This window comes from Dreissena polymorpha, unplaced genomic scaffold (genome assembly GCF_020536995.1).
Source record: "Dreissena polymorpha isolate Duluth1 unplaced genomic scaffold, UMN_Dpol_1.0 chrUn007, whole genome shotgun sequence".
NCBI lineage: Eukaryota > Metazoa > Mollusca > Bivalvia > Myida > Dreissenidae > Dreissena > Dreissena polymorpha.
This window is the reverse complement of record NW_026273321.1, coordinates 791,813-812,092: the sequence shown is the minus strand read 5'-3', so window position 1 is coordinate 812,092 and position 20,280 is coordinate 791,813. Positions and strand designations below refer to the sequence as shown.

Below are 20,280 nucleotides of genomic sequence, written 5' to 3'. Positions count from 1 at the left end.
AATATCAACACTGCATGGTTTGTTAGGAAATGACGAACAGTCACATGTTACTGGTTGGTGAGTATTGTTCGTACAGTAGCATTAAGTGGACATGTTTTTAATATTAGTATTCTGTAACCGCGTTTCAATCTTTTGTTATTATAAATGCAAATACATGCTTGCATTATTGAGACGCTTAAATTGTTCTTCAAAAAGGGAAACAGTTTGTTTGTACAAAATGTATCTTTTATGTTGATAGTCTAAAACCCATGCGACGAAAGTCTGCGGAAAATAAAATGAGGTGCACATGCGCTACAATTTCACCCCCCAAGCGCCCAAAATGGTTAGTCATAGATTCAGCTGTGTGACAAAGCATTGTTAAATAATTATTATATATATTATTTTAATATAATTATTATTAAATTGAAACATTTTTTTTCAATAATATATTATTTTGGGAATCCCAGCTATACATAAAAAAAAAAAACAACGCCCCCTGGCTGACGTAATGCAATTAATAAGTATGCTTTATATAGAAACACGTACGCAATGTAAAATATAACCAGGTCATTATTCGCAGCTGGCAAACGAAGAACGAACATAAACCAACCAACGTCAGTAGCTTAGAATTTGTTAAATAATAATTTAATTAACGGAAAATAAATTGCATAAACATCTCGATTGTATTGGGCGTTTACTATTGCAATAAGTATTGTACTGTAAACCATTCAAATATATTTCAAAATGGATATTCGTGCGATCCTTAGCCTGATTGTACTCATGTTCGTCTATATCGGTCGTCCATTGATGAACGTAAAGGTGAATTTGTTCAACCAGGACGGTTGTAAAGATAATATCCGCGCTTATGGCAATTTCATGATTATGACGGTGTGTCATGGATCTACAAATATCAGTGGAGTGGTGGACGACCATGATGGCCCTAAAAATATGACTGTTGTTTCTCAAACACCCAACGCTTATGAAGTGTGTCAGGATGTAAAGCCAGGTATGATATTATTTTTTACCGATTCTAATATATATGCGATTAATTGCAGATGATTAAGAATTACGTCAATGATTGAACGTGCGTATTATGTTTAGTTTTATGGAATTGAAACTGCAATTTATTCTTTAAAAAAGAATATTTGGTGGATTATTAGGGCAGTATTAACACTAAACGTATCTTATTTTTCAGATGTCCTGTTTGTGTTGATACTAGGGGCTAACTACTTCATCATTTTGTTGAGCTGCATACACGTTTTCATGTCGGCGATCTGGTTGAGAAAGAGTACGGATATGGATGCCTTGTCATTCGCTAAGCACTCAGCACTCGGATGCTTCATCGGTAAGCTGAGAGTTGATGATTCTACAATATACTTGTTTTGCAACAAATTATTCCCTTATTTAACGTGTCATTATTTCATCTCAAGTAAATCATATTGCTGTATATGCAACCGAAAAAGAAACCCAGTTTGAGAGTTAATGAGTTTAAATGTACAATCAATGCTTCGAATATAAAATTAAAATAAGAATAGGTGTAGTTAGAAACTCCATCTTGTCAAATTATTATATTGTTTGACCACTGTATTTCTTGTAATTTCAGATCTGTTAATGCTTCTGTGTTACATTCTATTCGCGTCGATGGTTGGCAAATCTGGTGGATTTTCCACAGCCGATCTTACGGGCTACTTCTTTGCACTGTCCGTATTTACAGGAGGTGTCTTTACCTTGATGTTGTTGACTCTGATTATCTCGGGTAAGTTTTATTGTTGTAGTGAAAAAAACTAATTGTGTTTAAAAGCTTTTTTTTAAATATAACCGGGATAGAACTATTATACGAGGGTAATTACAATAGGCACACTTACTGACAATTTTCAAAACTGAGTTACTCTAACGTGACATTATATTATATTATATGAAGAAGCATACAACAGTAAAAAAAATATCATAAGTTTATAGACATAGAACCGTCTTCATTTTCTTTCAGGGAAAGAATTGCTGTTGAAAAACAAAGAGGCAGAAAATGACAAGACAATTAAACCATTAATAAAAGAGTAATAAGAGCACGCCCTGCACATGGCATACAAACAGGTTGCATTGGCCTTGACATGCGTCATTCAGTTCTGGCGTACAGTTTACATTGATCGTTAACTCATAAGCAGCAATCGTATTTATGCTGTCGTTGACCTGTTTATAATGGTATGCTATGTATGTCCATTTTTATTCATTCAATATATGAATCGAATATAGAGCGGCAAAAAGTATTTTCATGAAAAAAAATATGTGCATGGAGCGGAGGTTCTCCAACTCGGCGTTTATTTTCCTTGGGGTTTTCAGACAATGCACTCAGCAATAATTGTCAAAAATTTCGTCAGTTTGTTACAAATTTAAACATATGAATAACTGACCAAAATTTCTTGTCAATACTTGCAGTTTATTGAGCCATTATAAACGATTTGCTGTTTTCAATTTCAATCCGCGACAACGAAAAAAACCGCAAAACTTTGATTAATAGACTTTGCTGTGTTTCATTTTGGAAACGTGTGATTGTTATTTGATATATAAGGGTACTGTATGTAGTCAACAATAAATGGCAATTTAACAGCTCAAATAACGTTTTATATTTCCATCTTCAATTGCATTTAATTAATGTTTAATAGTTATTGTGAAATTCCAATGAACCAGACTTTTCAATCGTCTATTATTTGGAATCCCAGTTCATGACTATACAAAACACACAAAAGACTAGACCAATAAGTTAGTGTCATGGAATTTATAAGTATGTTTTATAAAGCAACACGTACGCACCGCAGAAAATAAACAATTGTCAAATGAAGTACGGACAAACTATTCGTATACACAGAAGCAGCAATCATATTTATGCTGTCGTTAAAATGTTTTCAACGTTGCATTACTTTAGTCCTTGTCTATGTTTCGAGTATATGTATCGATTAAGGAGTGGCTAATACTCTTGTCAATAAAATTACCATGTGTATGGAGTGTTGGTTTTCCAACTCGGCGAATATTGGCCTTGAGTTTTCCAGAAAATGAGATCACCAACAATTATGTCATAGTGCGTTTGTTCATTACAAGTACAAACGCATAAATAGCTCACCGACATTAACACAACACTTACATTTATGAATAAATTAAATCAAAGCGCTGATGGCAGTACTAACTATCTTTACTCTTGCTTAATTCCAAGTTTTTGAGGACTTTAAAAAAAATATGTAAATAAAACAATTATGCGGGTAAATTTAAATATTGTCAACAATAGAAAACAACGGATACAATAAAATAAAATAATTAACTCTTTTTTTCCACGGCGGCACAAAGCGACCTATGCGTTATCATATGAAACCACAATACACACACTTTTATGAAGCACAAAGAAATCTTAAAAAACAAAAGGAGGATCTGTTGACTTTAGTGTCAAATCGTATTCATCTTTCATTCGTGCGCATTTATAAGAGATATTTTCACGCGTGGAGGCACCACACGTAATAAGATGTTTTATATGATCACTCATGACATTACAATACTATCGTACAATATACTCTACACCTCTGTATATTTGCCTCGTGATCATAGACAAATAATATTTTCACTCGTGGCTGCGCCACTCGATAAAATATATTTTCTATGATCACTCGTGAAATAACAAACGATCTTATACTGACATGAACAAATATCTTTTATATATCTGCCATATCATTGATAAATAATTCTGTAATGCCAATTCACTATTTAAATTGTCAACTCTGTAACTAAATGATTTTAGTTTATTTAGTTGTATTTGCTAATATATTGGTCGACCTTAAAATAGCAACACTAAAATCAAGATGTCCAATACCAAGTCCAATGTACGTGAACAGCTCACTTCAGTGAAACCAATTACAACGGATTGGTAATGAGCTGATCTCCTTCGAAGTTTATTGTTTGTTCGGCATATAGATAGCTTTACAATGATTATAATTTCGCGCTATTCAAATGTGAAAGTCAGAGCGCTTATTATCACTAAAGTACTGATGTTTTTCTATATCGGAAGGCCTCTTATGAATGTAACAGTAGATTTGTTTGACCAGAAACCCGACCAGGGCAGTTTTAGCAGACATGGACATTTCCTGAAAATCACCGTTTGTCATGAATCTCAAAACAGAAGTTCCGAGGTGAAAAACGTTGATGACTGTGTGGATCATTCTACTGGAAATAAAATTGTTGCTGCTAACACAGAACATTGCTGTGAGGATTGCATGGATGACAAAAGTATGATATAACCTAATGTCGCATCATGTTTAATTTAAATATAATTATTCTTCTGCCTACTATTTAATTGCAGATCAATTTATTAAATAGAAATGGAACTGTTATATACTTACATGACATGATTAAGCCACTAATTTCTTTGCCCGATATCAATATCGTTTACACGTGTTAACTAATATAGGCGAATTTCAGGTATCACATTCGTGTTTATGTCAGCAACGTTCCTCGGAAAACGGAAGAACATTCAGTTCGAGGCACTCGTTACACTCGGATTGTGCATCGGTAAGCTGTTTGTTGATGCATATCTTTAATCAATCTATTACAAACCCTTTCATTTTTTTCGTTAAGAGTAGAATGAAATGCAAAGTGTTAATAAAGGAAATCATTTTGATTATATATATATATATATCGATAAAAAACACGTTTTATTCCTCCAAGCTATGGCAAAAGTGCATGTTCAGTTAGAAACGCTACGGTCAAGTGTTTGTTGAATCAGTTCGTAAACTGATTTGGTTATGTTGTCATCATTTCAGAGTTTGTTATGATCGTCTGCTTCCTCTTTGCGACTGTGGTTGCCAACTCATTGGAGTTCTCAACTGCTGACCTGACAACCTTCTTCTATTCAACGACCGTCTAACTGCGTGTCTTCTTAAACTAACGTTCACTACGCTCATTATATCAGGTATACATTTTTATGCCCACCACCACTTTAGTGGGGGACATATTGTTTTTGCCCTGTCTGTTGGTTTGTTGGTTTGTTGCTTTGTTTGTTTGTGCAAACTTTAACAGTTGCCATAACTTTTGCAATATTGAAGATAGCAACTTCATATTTGGCATGCATGTGTATCTCATGGAGCTCCACATTTTGAGTGGTGAAAGGTCAAAGTCAAGGTCATCCTTCAAGGTCAAAGGTCAAATATATGGATTTAAAGCGGCGCAGTAGGGGACATTGTGTTTCTGACAAACACATCTCTTGTTTTTAGTTAATAACAAAAGTGTTATTTTTTATTAACCTTATGTTAGAATGTTTAAAAAAATACAAACTCAGTTTCAGTGAGTTTTTATGTAGAATACTCTATTTAAAAAACGTACTGTACTTTTTGTTGTAGTTGTTTCCGGAAGAAAGCTTCCTTGGAGTAACGATGATAACAATCATGGCGTCAAACCATAAGTGCATGCATGCAAACTTTAAATGAACGTTGTCCGTAACGCTTTTGAGTTGTCGTGAACGAAAAGAGCGTCTTAAATCAACGGCATGCAATTATTACTTTACTGCTGCAGGAACGATTACTTGCTGGTTATTGCATATTAATTGTACTATAATGTTGTGAATGTATTTCCTGATATTAAGCTGTTCAATTCTTGGCGCCTTTTTGTATTATAATGATCAGTAAAAGATAAACCATTATCTCACGTCAAGTAAGATTCAACGTTCAAAGTTTCCGTTCAACACGAGTGACCTGAGCCTACATGTACAAACTTATGACATGTTAAGGAAATAAATAAAACACTTATTCTTCAAGTATATAATCTTGACTATTTGCGGCAGTTAATTTTTTATTGATAGGATATTTATAAAAGATGAACTCAGCTTTATATTTATAAACATTATAATTGGGTTGCCATATGGCGATGATTTTGTGTGTTTACCATTCGCAATGAGTGGTAATTATATCCGTGGGCGTTTGTTTTATTTTTACTTTCATTTTGAGTTCGATTCAAGCTGAAAACATATTGAATTAAAGTGATTAACTTCATGTGACAAAGCGTAAATTGCTTATGTATGTAAAACATCAAAGATACTTTTTTTCAGAAATACGATCCAAAATAATACTGTTAAATGAATTTCATAACCACATCGAAATAAATTACGTGTTCCTGCCGTCGATTGCATTTATATAATTATATTTATATTCTCAAAGTTTGTTATCTTGTTATGTTGTTATACCTATTTACGTGACAGAAATCAATGTGTATATTTAAGTATGAAGACGATGTACTCGTTTACAAGTCTGAATAAAAAGTATGTCTGTTTGTTTTTCTTACTGTTTGTGAGTCGATCATGAGACATGCTCTTATTCGTTGTATCACCAATACAGTTTTATAAATCGGTCAATCATTTGTTGGAAATGTATGATTACCGTATGATTTTGAAGAATTCATACGAATAGCGAGATTTGCCGAGACTGTACCTTTTGGATGAATCAACTAAAGAAAAAAAATACTTATTCGTAAAAAATATAACTTTTTTAAACTTTACGTCAGTTTTCCACTTTATTACACTCAATTCTCGTTGAAGAAGGCCACTTTGCTCTGAAGACTTTATGTCAGTGGTTATCAACGCACAAGGAACTCCCGTTTTCGTGTACATTAAAAATGATAGAAAATATATCGCCTGTTTCATTCCAGTGATTCATTCCAACACTTCTTAAAATAATATGATAATATTCCAAAAACAGAAATAATTAATAGTAATGCGAATGTGTTGCTAATGTGAAACGTCATTGAACCGAATGATGCAATGAAATTGTCAAGTGCTTATGTCATCAGTCACTCAGGTGCAGTTCAGAAGGAAGGAATATATATAAATAATTGTTGAAGTTTTATTGTCTTACTTCCATCGAATATTGGCTTAACTGGAAAAAGAAATTCGTCAAAAAATGTACAGGGCGGGTTATATAATACAAAATGTAATTCTATACATTCATTGAGCGGTAGGAGAAACATATTTTATTCACACTTTTTGTTGTTTAATGTTTTTATTCGCATAATCTTCATATTTAAAAGTATATCACACAGCTTACTAAAAAGACTATACACTCATGCTTGTTTGATAATATTGCGAATTATACAATTTTAATACGAAGCTCAATGACTCACATAACACAGACCTGGCAACTGCTTCCATTTCTTCATCAATATCAATTCATATAATACATACGTATATTTGCCCGGCATAATTTCGTCTTCTACATTTGGCCTTGATAATGCCGCACTACTTGACTATGCTCAGCTTAACTCGTTGTCAACACATAAACGTATTTGCCAATATGTATGCCATTCTTAAACCTCAAAATAGAAGGCCAACATCAAAAAGGGAACACACAAATATAGATTTCAAAATCGGATATTTAAATAAATACGTGGATAAATCGTAGATGTCGTGTGACTTGCATGTTGTGAAATAATTTATTTTGAATTGTGTTTACTTATTTTGTAAATGCCCGAAAAAAGAAAGAATCCCTACCCTCTGGCCCATCCGATGATCCAGGGCCCTGCGGATGATTTATTTATATTGACACTTGTTAGCACCAATGTTATATGAGGACAGTGACGATGAAATACAACACCCCTTCATATTGATTACATTTACCGTACACAAGGTATGGAACGCACTATATTCCTATTGATGACAGATTGTAGAACACATTGTTCCGACTTTACTACTTACACATCATGGATAGTTTACCGACGTCTTAAACGCGTGTGGGTGTATTCGCAACTGATGGCAAATTAGACACTTTGTTGAGTGTGAAAACAGCATATTTTTTGTTGCATGATAATTACTCGAGTCGATTTGGTAATTTTGTGGTTACCAAACCAACAGCGTCTATTCCACACGATGCCAAGTAGCTGTATGTCGAACCTGTCATGGCTCTGGATGTAGACTAAAACACAAATCCATATAATAAAGAATGTCTAATTATGTACCGGGTAAATTACTTCTGATTCGCTGTAGCAATCGAAGTAATATGCATAGTTTAATGTTATTAACGTGTAAACACTAATGATTGTAAAGCTGTTACATGCACACATGAAAATAAAGCATTCATTGTAACTTTGAAAAGAAAAGAAAACAAGTCTTTTATCATACGTTTACTGTTTAACATATTAAGCGTGCACATTACTATTTTACATCGTAAAAACCTTTTTCTTTTTCTTTGTTTTTCTTTTAATGGCAGGGGGACGTATGGAAACCCATAGCTCAAGACATGTGTCTAGGTGCCTTCATCACCGCCTGAAACCTCTAGTGTTAGAGAAATATGCATATAATTAGCTATTACAATATCGTAAACATTTAGGTATTCTTTTATAAAACCACGTACACAGAACTGAGAAAAATGGAGTATAATACGTATACTCAATTATGCCCGGAACCAATTCCCTTTTCTATCTCAAGTCATCCGTCTGCTCTTATAAAACTCACTGAAACACATAAAACATAACATAAACCTTTAAACCGAGCATACGTAAATATAACGATTTCAACGGCAGAGGCCGACGCGTATCACCACGCCGCATGTTTGACACAGGGGCGCCCCAGGGTTGGTAATGGGGCCAAGCATAGTTGAGATTGACCGTATTGTCATAAGAGATGTTCAGTATAATTTTGAAGTAATTCAATGTAGAAATGAAGAAGTTAATGTAAAATAACCTAAAAAATGAGTGAAAATCTATACCCTAATTTCTCCTCCTAATCCTGCTCCTAATGAATCAACTTCACTGAAGTCAATTATGTACTTGTCATCCTATTTGGAATGACTTATGAGATGACTGAACATGCTCTCTTATAGCCAATCTTCTTGCTTCTGTTTTGGAAAAGTTATGTTTTGAGGTTAAATGGTTGACTAAATAGTAGCGTCTCAAAAAATTTTCTATCGCAATCTTGTACACAACAATGAATATGTTGAATTTCATATCTGTCTTTGATGTGCCTGTTCAAAGTCCATCTTGCTTTAAATGTTTCTCACATTTTCCCACTTGAACATTTTCACAGATTTTCAGTAATGAGTCTAAAATTGTAATTGCACAAATTGAAAGTTTCAGCCCTTTTATAGATTCTTGAGGCTATATTCCGTGAGTTTCTAATGCTTTTTATGCTTGACTGCATTCTATCTCTTCTCTCATATACAGATTTGATTTGATTTTATTTGGTAAAATATGAACATAACATAGTTACTACATAATGCAGACAACATGAAATATATTATCACAGCAATATATATAGTAAACCATGGAATGCACACACAATACCAAGGATAACAAAAAAAAGAGAAGAATGATTTTCACTTATTTCCATTGTAGTCCTTGATATTGGTGGCAGTAACCATGAAACAGTCATGTATTAAATATTTAATAATTTATATGTATCAAATATGTACTGTTTAATATATCAAGTATATTACTGATTAAGTTATGACAAATATTATCACATGTTCATTATATCACAGAAGTTGCTTTAGAAAGTATCACACTGCATATGTAGTTAATAAACACACTTTGTAGCACACTAAGAGTTTGAAAATAAAAAAAATAAAAATAGGAGAACATTGCATCGTAATGATCATAAGACTTAAAAATGCATTACACTTTTTTAAAAGGACATAAAATTCATCCTAAAGATTATACTATACAAATCTATAAAGACTGCAAAAAGTGTTTTTTGATGGCACCCTTGAAATGGTTAGGTTTAGATACATCCCTGATGTTTTGTGGAAGATTGTTCCATAGACTGATACCATTATTTGTAAATGTTTTAGAACCAAAACTACCTACTCTTGGTTTGGAAAAACGACCAGAGTCTACAAATGTAAAATTATCAGCAAAATGATCAGATTATGGCTGAGCTACCATATTGGGCCTAGAACATAGATTATGCACGCCTGACAATGGCTAAAATGCTCACCCATATACTCTGGTGCAAGGCCATTTTTAACCTTATGTACATGACTTAGTATGACCTGATCTACTCTTTTTGAAACAGGCAACCAACCTTAGTATGAAAACTGTTCCTGACCAACATGGGATCTGTTATCCATATTCAGAACAAATCTAATCACATTGTTTTGTGTAGTTTGAAGCCTTTATTTAAGTGACTGAATAAGACCAGGGTACCAAAAGGAGGTGGCATACTCAAAGTGGCACTGTATAAGGGACATGACTAGGAGTTTTCTGGTGTGCAATGTTAAGAACTTACTTTTTCTGTATAGAAACTTTAACCTGGAGTTTGCCTTTGTAATAACTGACCTAGCAATGGTTTCACCAGACAGGCACTGGTCCAATATAGCACCTAGGTACTAAACAAAACTTGATGGAGTAATTGACACACCATTTCAAGAGACATTTAACTTAGGATTTGACCTAAGTTTGGGCTTTGAGCCAAACAATATGGACTCCGTTTTACCAAGATTTAGGGACAGTTTATTGTCAACTAACCACTCACTAATAAGTTCGAGATCACTAGAAAGAATGGATTCAATTTTTGAAATATGGTGTCTGACAGGTGTCCCTTTGCACCAATATTGTATAATCCCTTGTATAAACATTAGATTGAGCTAAACCATTTCACATATGAGTTAACACAAACAATTGAATACTTAATAAATCTCTGCGCCACTACTGTGTAACTGTGTGTGTATATCAGAGTTTATTTACAGATCCTACCGGCCTCTTCACGAGGTCTTTGAGGTCCGACCTGCATTGTGTAACTCTATGCGCCACTTTGATTTATTTAAATTTTTTATATCATTTGGCAGGTTATTTACTTACCTTCCTTTAAAGCTTATTACTTCCCTTGGATTTGTTTTTTTTTACCTTTGACCTTGAAGGATGACCTTCACCTTAACATTTAACCACTCAAAATGTGCAGCTCCATGAGATACACATGCATGCCAAATATCAAGTTGCTATCATCAATATTGTAAAAGTTATGGCCAATGCACCATACCGGGGGCATAAAAATAAGTGAAAATCTCTGACCCGGCCCCGCCCCAACCCCCATAACTTTTTATCCAGGGGTCAGATCAAAATTCCGTCACTGTCACCGTCGCACATATGCTCATAGCTACCACGTATGTAAGTTTCAAGGTTCTAGTGCTAATAGTGTAGGAGGAGCAGGTGGCCAGGACGGACGGACGGACAGACGCACATCAATACAATATCCCCACTTTTTCTCCGAAAAACGTGGGGATAATTACGTCTACGCTCTACCCTGCTTGCCTGTCGAAAACCCAAATCTACAAATATGTGCACGAGGAAATCTTGATTTCCGCACCATTGAACATGCACCACCTTCAAAATCTGTATGACCAGTTTATTTAATTACACAACGATAATAAATACATATAAGATATTTAACCATGCATTCATCGACAGCAATCAGATGACAAGCTAAATGTTAACAAGCAGACGTTTTGACGGGCATGATTAAAAGGCAATTACACAGTCAGTCGATTCAGAGCTTTTATCAAAAGTTCTTTAAATGTATGTCAGTTCAACTTATTAACTAGTAAACCTACAAGCTAAAAAACATTCACATTCGCACGACATCCACAATTGTAAAAAATTTACCTATATAAATTCGTAGACTTCCAGTTGGTAACACCAAAATCTGTTAAAAATCCAAGTATTGTGTATGTTTAAAATGTGCATTACGTTTATGGTATTAAATCTTAAAGCTGTTTTTGTTTTGCATACCGGTTTTTGCAATAGTATCCAAAGACATTAACATGTTTATGTAGTTGCTGTCTCTTTTTAAATATGTTTACGATTTCTAAATAATATTGAGCAATGGCATGCAAAAAAATACCAAACATTTATTTTACAATCTTTCATACTTTAATTTTAGTTAATAAGCTAAAGTAAAAATATAAAAGCCCCATGGCTGATTTAATGCAATTAATAAATACGTATGCTTAATATAGAAACACGTACGTAGTGTAGAATATAACCAGGTCATTCAATTATGCGCAGCTGGCAAACGAAGAACGAACATAAACCAACTTCAGTAGCTTAGAATTTCCTCAACAAATAATTAAATTTACGGAAAATAAATTTCATAAACATCTCGATTGTGTTGGGCGTTTACTATTGCAATAAGTATTGTACTGTAAACAATTCAAATATATTTCAAAATGGATATTCGTGCGATCTTAGCCTGATTGTACTCATGTTCGTCTATATCGGTCGTCCATTGATGAACGTAAAGGTGAATTTGTTCAACCAGGACGGTGGTCAAGATAATGTCCGCGCTTATGGCAATTTCATGATAATGACAGTGTGTCATGGATCTACAAACATCAGTGGAGCGGTGCACGACCATGATGGCCCTAAAAATATGATTGTTGTTTCTCAAACACCCAACGCTTATGAAGTGTGTCAGGATGTAAAACCAGGTATGATATTATTTTTTGCAAATTCTCATAAATATGCACGCAATCGCAGATGATTAAGAATTATGTCAATGATTGAACTTGTATATTATGTTTCTTTTTATGAAATTGAAACTGCAATTTATTCTTTAAAAATGAATATTTGGTGGATTATTAGGGAAGTATTAACACTTAACGTATTGTAATTTTCAGATGTCATGTTTGTGTTGATACTAGGGGTTAACTACTTCATTATTTTGTTGGGCTGCATACACGTTTTCATATCGGCGGTCTGGTTGAGAAAGAGTACGGATATGGATGCCTTGTCCTTCGCTAAGCACTCAGCACTCGGATGCTTCATCGGTAAGCCCACAGTTGATGATTCTACAATATACCTGTTTTGCAACAAATAATTCCCTTATTTTACCTGTCATTATTTCATCGCAAGTAAATCATATTGCTGTAAATGCAACCGAAAAAGTAGTCTCATTTATAAGACGCGCAAAGAATTTAGAGATACTTTTTATATGGGCTAAATTCTTTGGAACGTCTCATCGTTGAAGGACCTTTTTTGTGGTGGGAACCAGAAAGTTTAAATTTTCATCAATTTGCGTAAAATTGCAAAATAACATTACCAACTCATTCAGTTTTAATTCAGAAGTTCATTTTTACATTAAATATCGTCGATTCGAAGTTAGAAAGGCATAAATTCTTCAGTTAAACTTCTGCTTAAATCGCAAAACAATCACTGACCTGTAGCAATGTCATGAAACTGATTTAAATATGAACCAATCAGAAGAAGGCATTACTGTGTAACGTGTACGCGTAATTTTATTTAACATGAGCTTTTAACACCGACTTTTACGTAACTAGATCTAGTATGCTTAACTTTGTCGATTTAATAAGCATATGTTCAAAACAGATATGGTGCAGTTTCTATTCACTGTTCTAAGTTTCAGGAAGGGTTTATGCCTGTCTTTTTCGCACCTCTGTCTGTGTTGTTTTATGTACTTACATTCTACGTTACAAAGGACGGTATACTGTACGATCTGTATCAATATTATTTATGTACAGTATAAAAATAAAAGATGTAATTTATTTCAGAACTTTTTAATTGTCAATTTAGAAAAAAACAATGCTAAATTAATCCAGAAAAGTATAACATCGGTTTACTATGTAACGCGCTGCACCACAACAGACGAACGCAAACTGTATTTTACGCTGTTTATTCTTCCACTTTAAACCAGATGCTTTACATCGAGGTCGTGTAATCGATTTATATCTACACAGCGAGCGAATCGAGAGATATTGAAAAATTGAATAGTGGTTGGATTTAAATTGCTCAGGCGTGCAAAATTCAAAGTGTCATTACATAATTTTTACGGAACATTATCGAGAAATGAATTATCTACACAGGTATGTAAATATTATTGCAATCCGTTGTTATTAAGTGTCTTATATCGGGGCTTGAATGTTGCGCACAAAATCCTTGCGCAACAATATAGACAAAGAACAAAAAATTCCCACCACATAATTGGTCTTTCAACCTTTGTACGCTCCAAATATTACCCATATAAAAAGTAGCTTAATATTTAAGAGCGTCAAAAATTTGGACTACCGAAAAAGAAACCCAGTTTGAGAGTTTAAATGTACAATCAATGCTTCGAATATAAAATAAAACATAGGAATAGGTGTAGTTAGAAACTCCATCTTGTTAAATTATTATTTTGTTTGACCACTTTATTTCTTGTAATTTCAGAGCTTTTAATGCTTCTGTGCTACATTCTCTTTGCGTCGATGGTTGGCAAATCTGGGGGATTTTCGACATCCGATCTTACGGGGTACTTCTTTGTCCTGTCCGTATTTACAGGAGGTGTCTTTACCTTGATGTTTTTCACGCTGATTACCTCAGGTAATTTTAACTATTTAGGTCAAAAGTAAATTAACATGTTTTTACACGTTTATTTATAAAACCGGGAAATAAAATTTGCACGAGAATAATTCAAATTGGCACACTTACTGCCAATTTACCAAATCTAAACAACTTGAACGTGACATTATTATTTTATTTAAATTATAAAGGTGCATACAACAGTAAAAAACATTCACGTCATAAGTTGATATTGATAAATCCAACTTCATTTTTTCAGTGAGAAAATTGCTGTTTAAAAACGAAGACACGGAAAATGACAAGACAATCAAGCCATTAATACAAGTGTAACAAGAGCATGTCCTGCACAAGTTGTACAAACATGTTACATTTGCCTTGACATGGCGATATCTAGAAATGGTTTCCATGTTAAGTGAAAACTATTACGAATACATGCGAATATAACGTCATTTAGTATTGTCATACCGTTCGTATAAATCGTTAACTCAGATGCACCAATCATATTTAAGCTGTCGTTTGATTGTTGTAATGTTAAACTAAAATGTCACTGTTTATACATCTAGTATAGGTATCGATTAAAGATCGACTAATACTTACAAAATCCCACTATCAATGGCGCCGTGGGTTTCCAATTTGATTATTTGCCGATAGTATTACAGATATTGAGCTCATCGCTAAATATGTTCATAATGAGTTTGATTGAATTACATTCAAACGCAATAATGGCTCACCAGCATGAATATGGCAACAACATGCATGCATATATTTAATCAACACTCTGTAGGCACTGCAGCTTTGCGCATTTGTGTTAATATATCATCATTATTATTATTTACATAATCAAATTCATCGTCATATCATATCTTAATCGTCATCATCATTACCGTCATACACCGTTTTTTTACTATGGTGATGATGATGATGATGATTATGATGATGATGATGATGATGATGATGATGATGATGATGATGATGATGATGATGATGATGATGATGATGATGATGATGATAAATATGATGATGATGATGATGATGATGATGATGATGATGATGATGATGATGATGATGATGATGATGATGATGGTGATAATGATGATGATGTGGATGATGTGGATGATGATTATGATGATAATGATGATGAAGATAATAAGGAGGAGGAGAATTAAAAGAAAGATACTGAGGAGAACTAATCTTAACTTTTTTTATCTCAAAGGTGTTGCGATATTGAACTTATTTATGCTGGTGTACGATTACAAAAAAACATTGATTACGTGTAAAAACGGAATCTTGTTAATGTGTTTTGTTCCGCATGAATACTGAAAAGGTATGTCATTCGACAGATTTTAATTCATCTATCCGAACCCACATTTCAACCACGATATGCTTTTGGTTTTGTTTTTTTAATGAAATGTTGTATTATCAACATTTAAGATAGACAACAATGTTTAAATTTATATAAAATTAATAAATATCAATGAAGCTTATAGTTTGTTTTATAATACCCATAGCCGAAATTTAGATGAGAAGAGGTAAAACCACAGTTGAAAAACAAGAGAAATTTCATAATACGCATCTAAACTTTCAGCGGTTGGTGCTATCTTATTCTGCGTTTGATACATTGCTTTAATGTAAATGGTGAATATTTATACAAACTTTTCTTATGTGTTCTGCTATTGTTCAATGGTTACTGTTTTATGCCGGTTTAACTAAACAATCTTAAGTTTAAGAAGAATGATGTGGTAAGTTTAGAAACTTAATGCAAAAACAGACATATTTGTTCTGTATAGAAAGACAATACGATTCATATTTACCAATCCGGTATATTATTGAACCGTCTCACTCGCTCGCTCGCTCGCTCGCTCTGTAATAATCTGTAATGATACATTGCTTTAATGTAAATGGTGAATATTTATACAAACTTTTCTTATGTGTTCTGCTATTGTTCAATGGTTACTGTTTTATGCCGGTTTAACTAAACAATCTTTAGTTTAAGAAGAACGATGTGTTAAGTTTAGAAACTAAATGCAAAAACAGAAATATTTGTTCTGTATAGAAAGACAATACGATTCATATTTACCAATCCGGTATATTATTGAACCGTCTCACTCGCTCACTCACTCACTCACTCACTCACTCACTCACTCACTCACTCACTCACTCACTCACTCACTCACTCACTCACTCACTCACTCACTCACTCACTCACTCAGTCCTCTCTGTGCCGGCTGGTGCTTAAAGCGACGGCAAGGGAGCGCCATTTTGGTCTGTCAGCTGCTGTTGCGGATGCTGTCTGCAGAGTGAAGCCTCTGTTGTTGAGCTTTCGCTCCACGGTTCGGCGCCACGTCTCTTTCGGTCGTCAACGGTTTCTTTTCCCCTGTGGAGTCCATCTCAGTGCCATCCTGGGTAGCGAGTCGGGTGGCATTCTGCAGATGTGGCCTAGCCATCTCCATCTCCTCAAAGCGATAGTCTAAGCGATGCTGTTTGAGCCCGATCGTCCATGCAGTTCCATGTTCGTTATCATGTTTGGCCAGAAGACTTTCATGATCCGTCGCAGGCACTTGTTCTGAAAGACTTCCAGTTTGTGCTCGATGGAAGCAGTGGTCTTCGAGCACTCTGATCCATATAGAAGGACGCTTAGCACGTTGCACTTGAAGACGCGGAGCTTGGTGTGCATGCTAAGACTTGTGGTCCTCCAGATGGGTTTCAGCATTGCGAAGGCTTGGTTGGCTTTGCTGGTTCTCGTTTTGATTCCCCTTGCACAGTCTCCATCTGTGGTGACCTTGCTGCTCAGGTAAATGAACTCGTCCGCTTCTTGCAGAGTCTGGTCGTTTATAGTGATTGGGTCGCCCACTCTGGTGTTCTTCCGCATGACCTGAGTCTTTCCAATGTTGACCCTGAGACCTATGTAGCTTGCTGACAGTGCAAACTGTTTTGTCTTGTGCTGGATGTCCTGGTTCCTTCTAGCAAGAGCCCGATATCGTCGGCGTAGTCCAGGTCATCAAGCAGCGAGGTCAGCGTCCACTGTATTCCTTGCCTCCTTCCCTCTGTGGTACGGCGCATGATCCAGTCAATTGACATTGAAAAGAGGTGCGGCGAGAGGAAACAGCCTTGCTTCACTCCAGTTTCCACAATGAATGGTTCAGTGAGCTGGTTGTTGCGGACGACTCTGCACTCAATGTTTTCGTACAGGGACCTGATGACGTTGGCAAGTTTCTGAGGGATGCCATAATGTCGCAGAATCTTCCAGAGGGAGTCTCGGTGCAGGCTGTCGAAGGCCTTCTCAAAGTCGACAAAAACCAAGTAGAGGGATCCATTCCATTTATGGGACTGCTCAAGGATCTGCCTCAGGACGAAGATGTGGTCGATGCAGGACTTGCCTTTCCTGAAGCCTGTCTGTTCCTGGCGAAGGATACCGTCCACTGCTGTTGTGATTCGTTGGAGGAGGATGCGGCTGAAGATCTTACTGGTGAGAGATAGTAAAGTGATGCCTCGCCAGTTGTTACAGTTCCCCAGGTCTCCTTTCTTGGGTAGTTTGACGACGGTGCCGGTCTTCCACTCGCTAAGCGCTTCTTTACTGTCCCAAATCTTTTGAAGAATCTGGCAAAGAAGCTGCGGCGTCACTGTGTCTTCTGCTTTCAGCATCTCAGGGCACACTCCGTCGTCGCCAGGCGCCTTCCCATTCTTCAGATTATCGATGGCTCCAGTGACGCCCGTTACAGTGATGTTGCCGAGGTTGATGTCAAGGTCCGGTTCAGCTTCAGGAATGTCGGCGAGGGTTGGTGGGTCTTGGCGGTTTAGGATGGACTCTTAGTGTTGCTTCCATCTCTCCAGCTTCTCCTCTTCCACTGTGAGATGAGTTCCGTCTTCAGCTCTCACTGGAAGGTCTTGGTGCTTGCCGTAGTCGCCCTTCAGCTTTCTGGTGATCTGGTTCACTGTCTTCATGCCATTGTGCTCGGCTGTTGTCTCCGCCTTCTCTGCCAGCCTCTTTATGTACATCCTCTTGTTTCTTCTGGCTTATGTCTTCATCTCTTTGTCTTTCTCACTATATTCCTTTGAAATTCTATCCTTAAGTCTTTGGGGATTTGGTGTCCAACAGTTTCTTTTTTATCCGTCTCCTTTTCTTCTACACGAGTCCACAATTCGTCTGAGATCCATTCTGTCTTCTTGCTCTTTCTGAAGCCTAGCACTTTCTCCCCTGTTTCTTTCATTGTTGAAGCCTTCGATGGTCAGTGCTGCCTCAGTGCTGCCTCATCTTCCAAAATACTAAATCTATTCCTGAGGTATAGCCTAAACTCTTCTTTCACATTTGGGTCTTTTAACTTGAACAGTCTCTAATGCGTTCAATATTGGAGTTTGGCCGTTACACTTTATTTTGAATTCAAACTATTCAGACTGCATTTTAATTCATAATTTGTAAATTGTTTCCTCTAATGTCATGGATTTAAACATAACCGTTTTTCTTTATCCACAGATAATACTATATGTTAATGTTTACATCATTTATGAGACATTTATATTATATCATATTTTTGATATTTTTTGTTCCTGTGTGTATAATTAATTTCGATTGAAGCGAAATAAAATTATCATTGAAATGCGAGATTTTTCTATGCATCGAATTGAATATTTCAGGGTTTTTTCTGCATGTTTTTACCACAAAAGCATTTTGAATATATTTATTTGAAAAGAGAAACTTTAAAATGCCTTATTACTGGCCTTTGTCTAGATTTAGAAGAAATACCTCCGATATGCTCTTCAAAATGCCATTTACGTATGACATTTTTTCAGCTGTAATTACAATTGAGATCTTATCATCATACAGGAACGCTTTAACTTTTTTCGATCTTCGATTACATTATGTTAAAATTAATGTCGAAAGACGATTTCTTTAAATAGAAACACGTTGTGCAATGTTCTAGCAGGCCATACAACTATTTAGAGGTGCCTTTTCATAGATGTTGGCATGAATTGAAGTTTGTCATTAAATGCTTTATATTGATAAATGTTAAAATTAGATATCAACAGCTTCATTAAAAAAAAGAATGAAATTAAAGAAAGAAAAAAAGTAACCCTCAACTGGACTCGAACCACTGACCCCTGGAGTAAAATTCTATAGGTGACACAATTTGACTGTGTGTGCTCATACAATGATTGAGGTATTTTATATTCTATTCAAGCAATCCTCGTAGTATCACAAAATATAACGACAACAACAGAACTCTCCAAATTATTAAATCGTTCCGCGTTGCAACGCTTTATAATTTACAGGTTTTTAAATCGTCAAAATATGCATAAAATGGATATTTTAGAGTATGATAAATGTTTAGTATCACTGTTTCCTCACAAAAGTCATAACAGAAACAAAAAAAATTGCGAATCAGAAAAAAAAATTTGGTCAATTTACCAAAACGTGAAAAGGCCCCCTTTAGAAAGAGCATACACGCAATAATGTTAGTCACTCGTGTAAAGATTAATGGGTACTGTAAATTATGGAGTTTGAGTATTTTGCATATTTGCTATAATTATAACAAGTTGACCATTTCATTTTGTTTAAGTTCCAAATTTTTGGACCTTCTCTTAATTAACAAAATAAAAAAAATCATATTTTTTCAATAAAAATGTTTACGATAACAAAACTATTGATACAGTAAATGTTTTAATTATATTAAGCGACAATCATGCGGAAGCTTTAAACACTCCTGTCCCACTACGGTAGTAAACGACAATTGCATAATCATAGTTCGTTATAATCATTACCTCAAAAGTAACAAATATGTATATGTTTTATCATCTTAACTAAACAAGTTTTTATTCATTCCTTTTTCAACAAAAAGAAAGTGAACATAACTTTTGCTCATAGCTTGTCTGATGTAAAGAGGTGGTTTAATATTCATATATATAAAGTTAGCATTATAATAACGGCTTGGTAACCCAACTGAGTGGTAAATTAACGTAGGTATTCCATACTGTTAGCTCATCTATATTTATGCCATA

At 35.1% G+C, this 20,280-nt stretch overlaps 1 protein-coding gene across 3 annotated transcripts; it reads left to right on the top strand.

The window, feature by feature from the left end:
• Nucleotides 1-557: 557 nt before the first annotated feature.
• On the top strand, nt 558-15,766 carry LOC127863395 (uncharacterized). Of its 3 annotated transcripts, XR_008041044.1 has the most exons (7): nt 558-985; nt 1,175-1,324; nt 1,583-1,735; nt 1,967-4,245; nt 4,438-4,527; nt 4,779-4,927; nt 5,355-6,279. XR_008041044.1 is itself a non-coding variant. In XM_052402916.1 (5 exons), exons 1-5 carry the CDS (start codon nt 724-726, stop codon nt 14,614-14,616), a joined length of 636 nt encoding a protein of 211 aa, XP_052258876.1. In that variant the 5' UTR covers nt 558-723; the 3' UTR covers nt 14,617-15,766. The 3 variants fall into 3 exon arrangements, 2 of the variants coding, with proteins under 2 accessions (XP_052258876.1, XP_052258875.1); XM_052402916.1 differs by lacking the exons at nt 1,175-1,324; nt 1,583-1,735; nt 1,967-4,245; ... (1 more) ...; nt 4,779-4,927; nt 5,355-6,279 and adding exons at nt 12,233-12,419; nt 12,609-12,758; nt 14,155-14,307; nt 14,546-15,766 and having other exon boundaries at nt 558-798; XM_052402915.1 differs by lacking the exons at nt 1,583-1,735; nt 1,967-4,245; nt 4,438-4,527; nt 4,779-4,927; nt 5,355-6,279 and adding exons at nt 14,155-14,307; nt 14,546-15,766.
• The last annotated feature ends 4,514 nt before the right edge of the window (nt 15,767-20,280 follow it).

Coding starts and splice junctions, on each gene's coding strand:
- LOC127863395 (XM_052402916.1), top strand. CDS start 724: ATGGATATTCGTGCGATCCTTAGCCTGATTGTACTCATGTTCGTCTAT. Junction 799..12,232: donor GTCCATTGATGAACGTAAAG/GTGAATTTGTTC, acceptor ATGAACGTAAAG/GTGAATTTGTTCAACCAGGA. Junction 14,308..14,545: donor TTTCACGCTGATTACCTCAG/GTAATTTTAACT, acceptor TCATTTTTTCAG/TGAGAAAATTGCTGTTTAAA.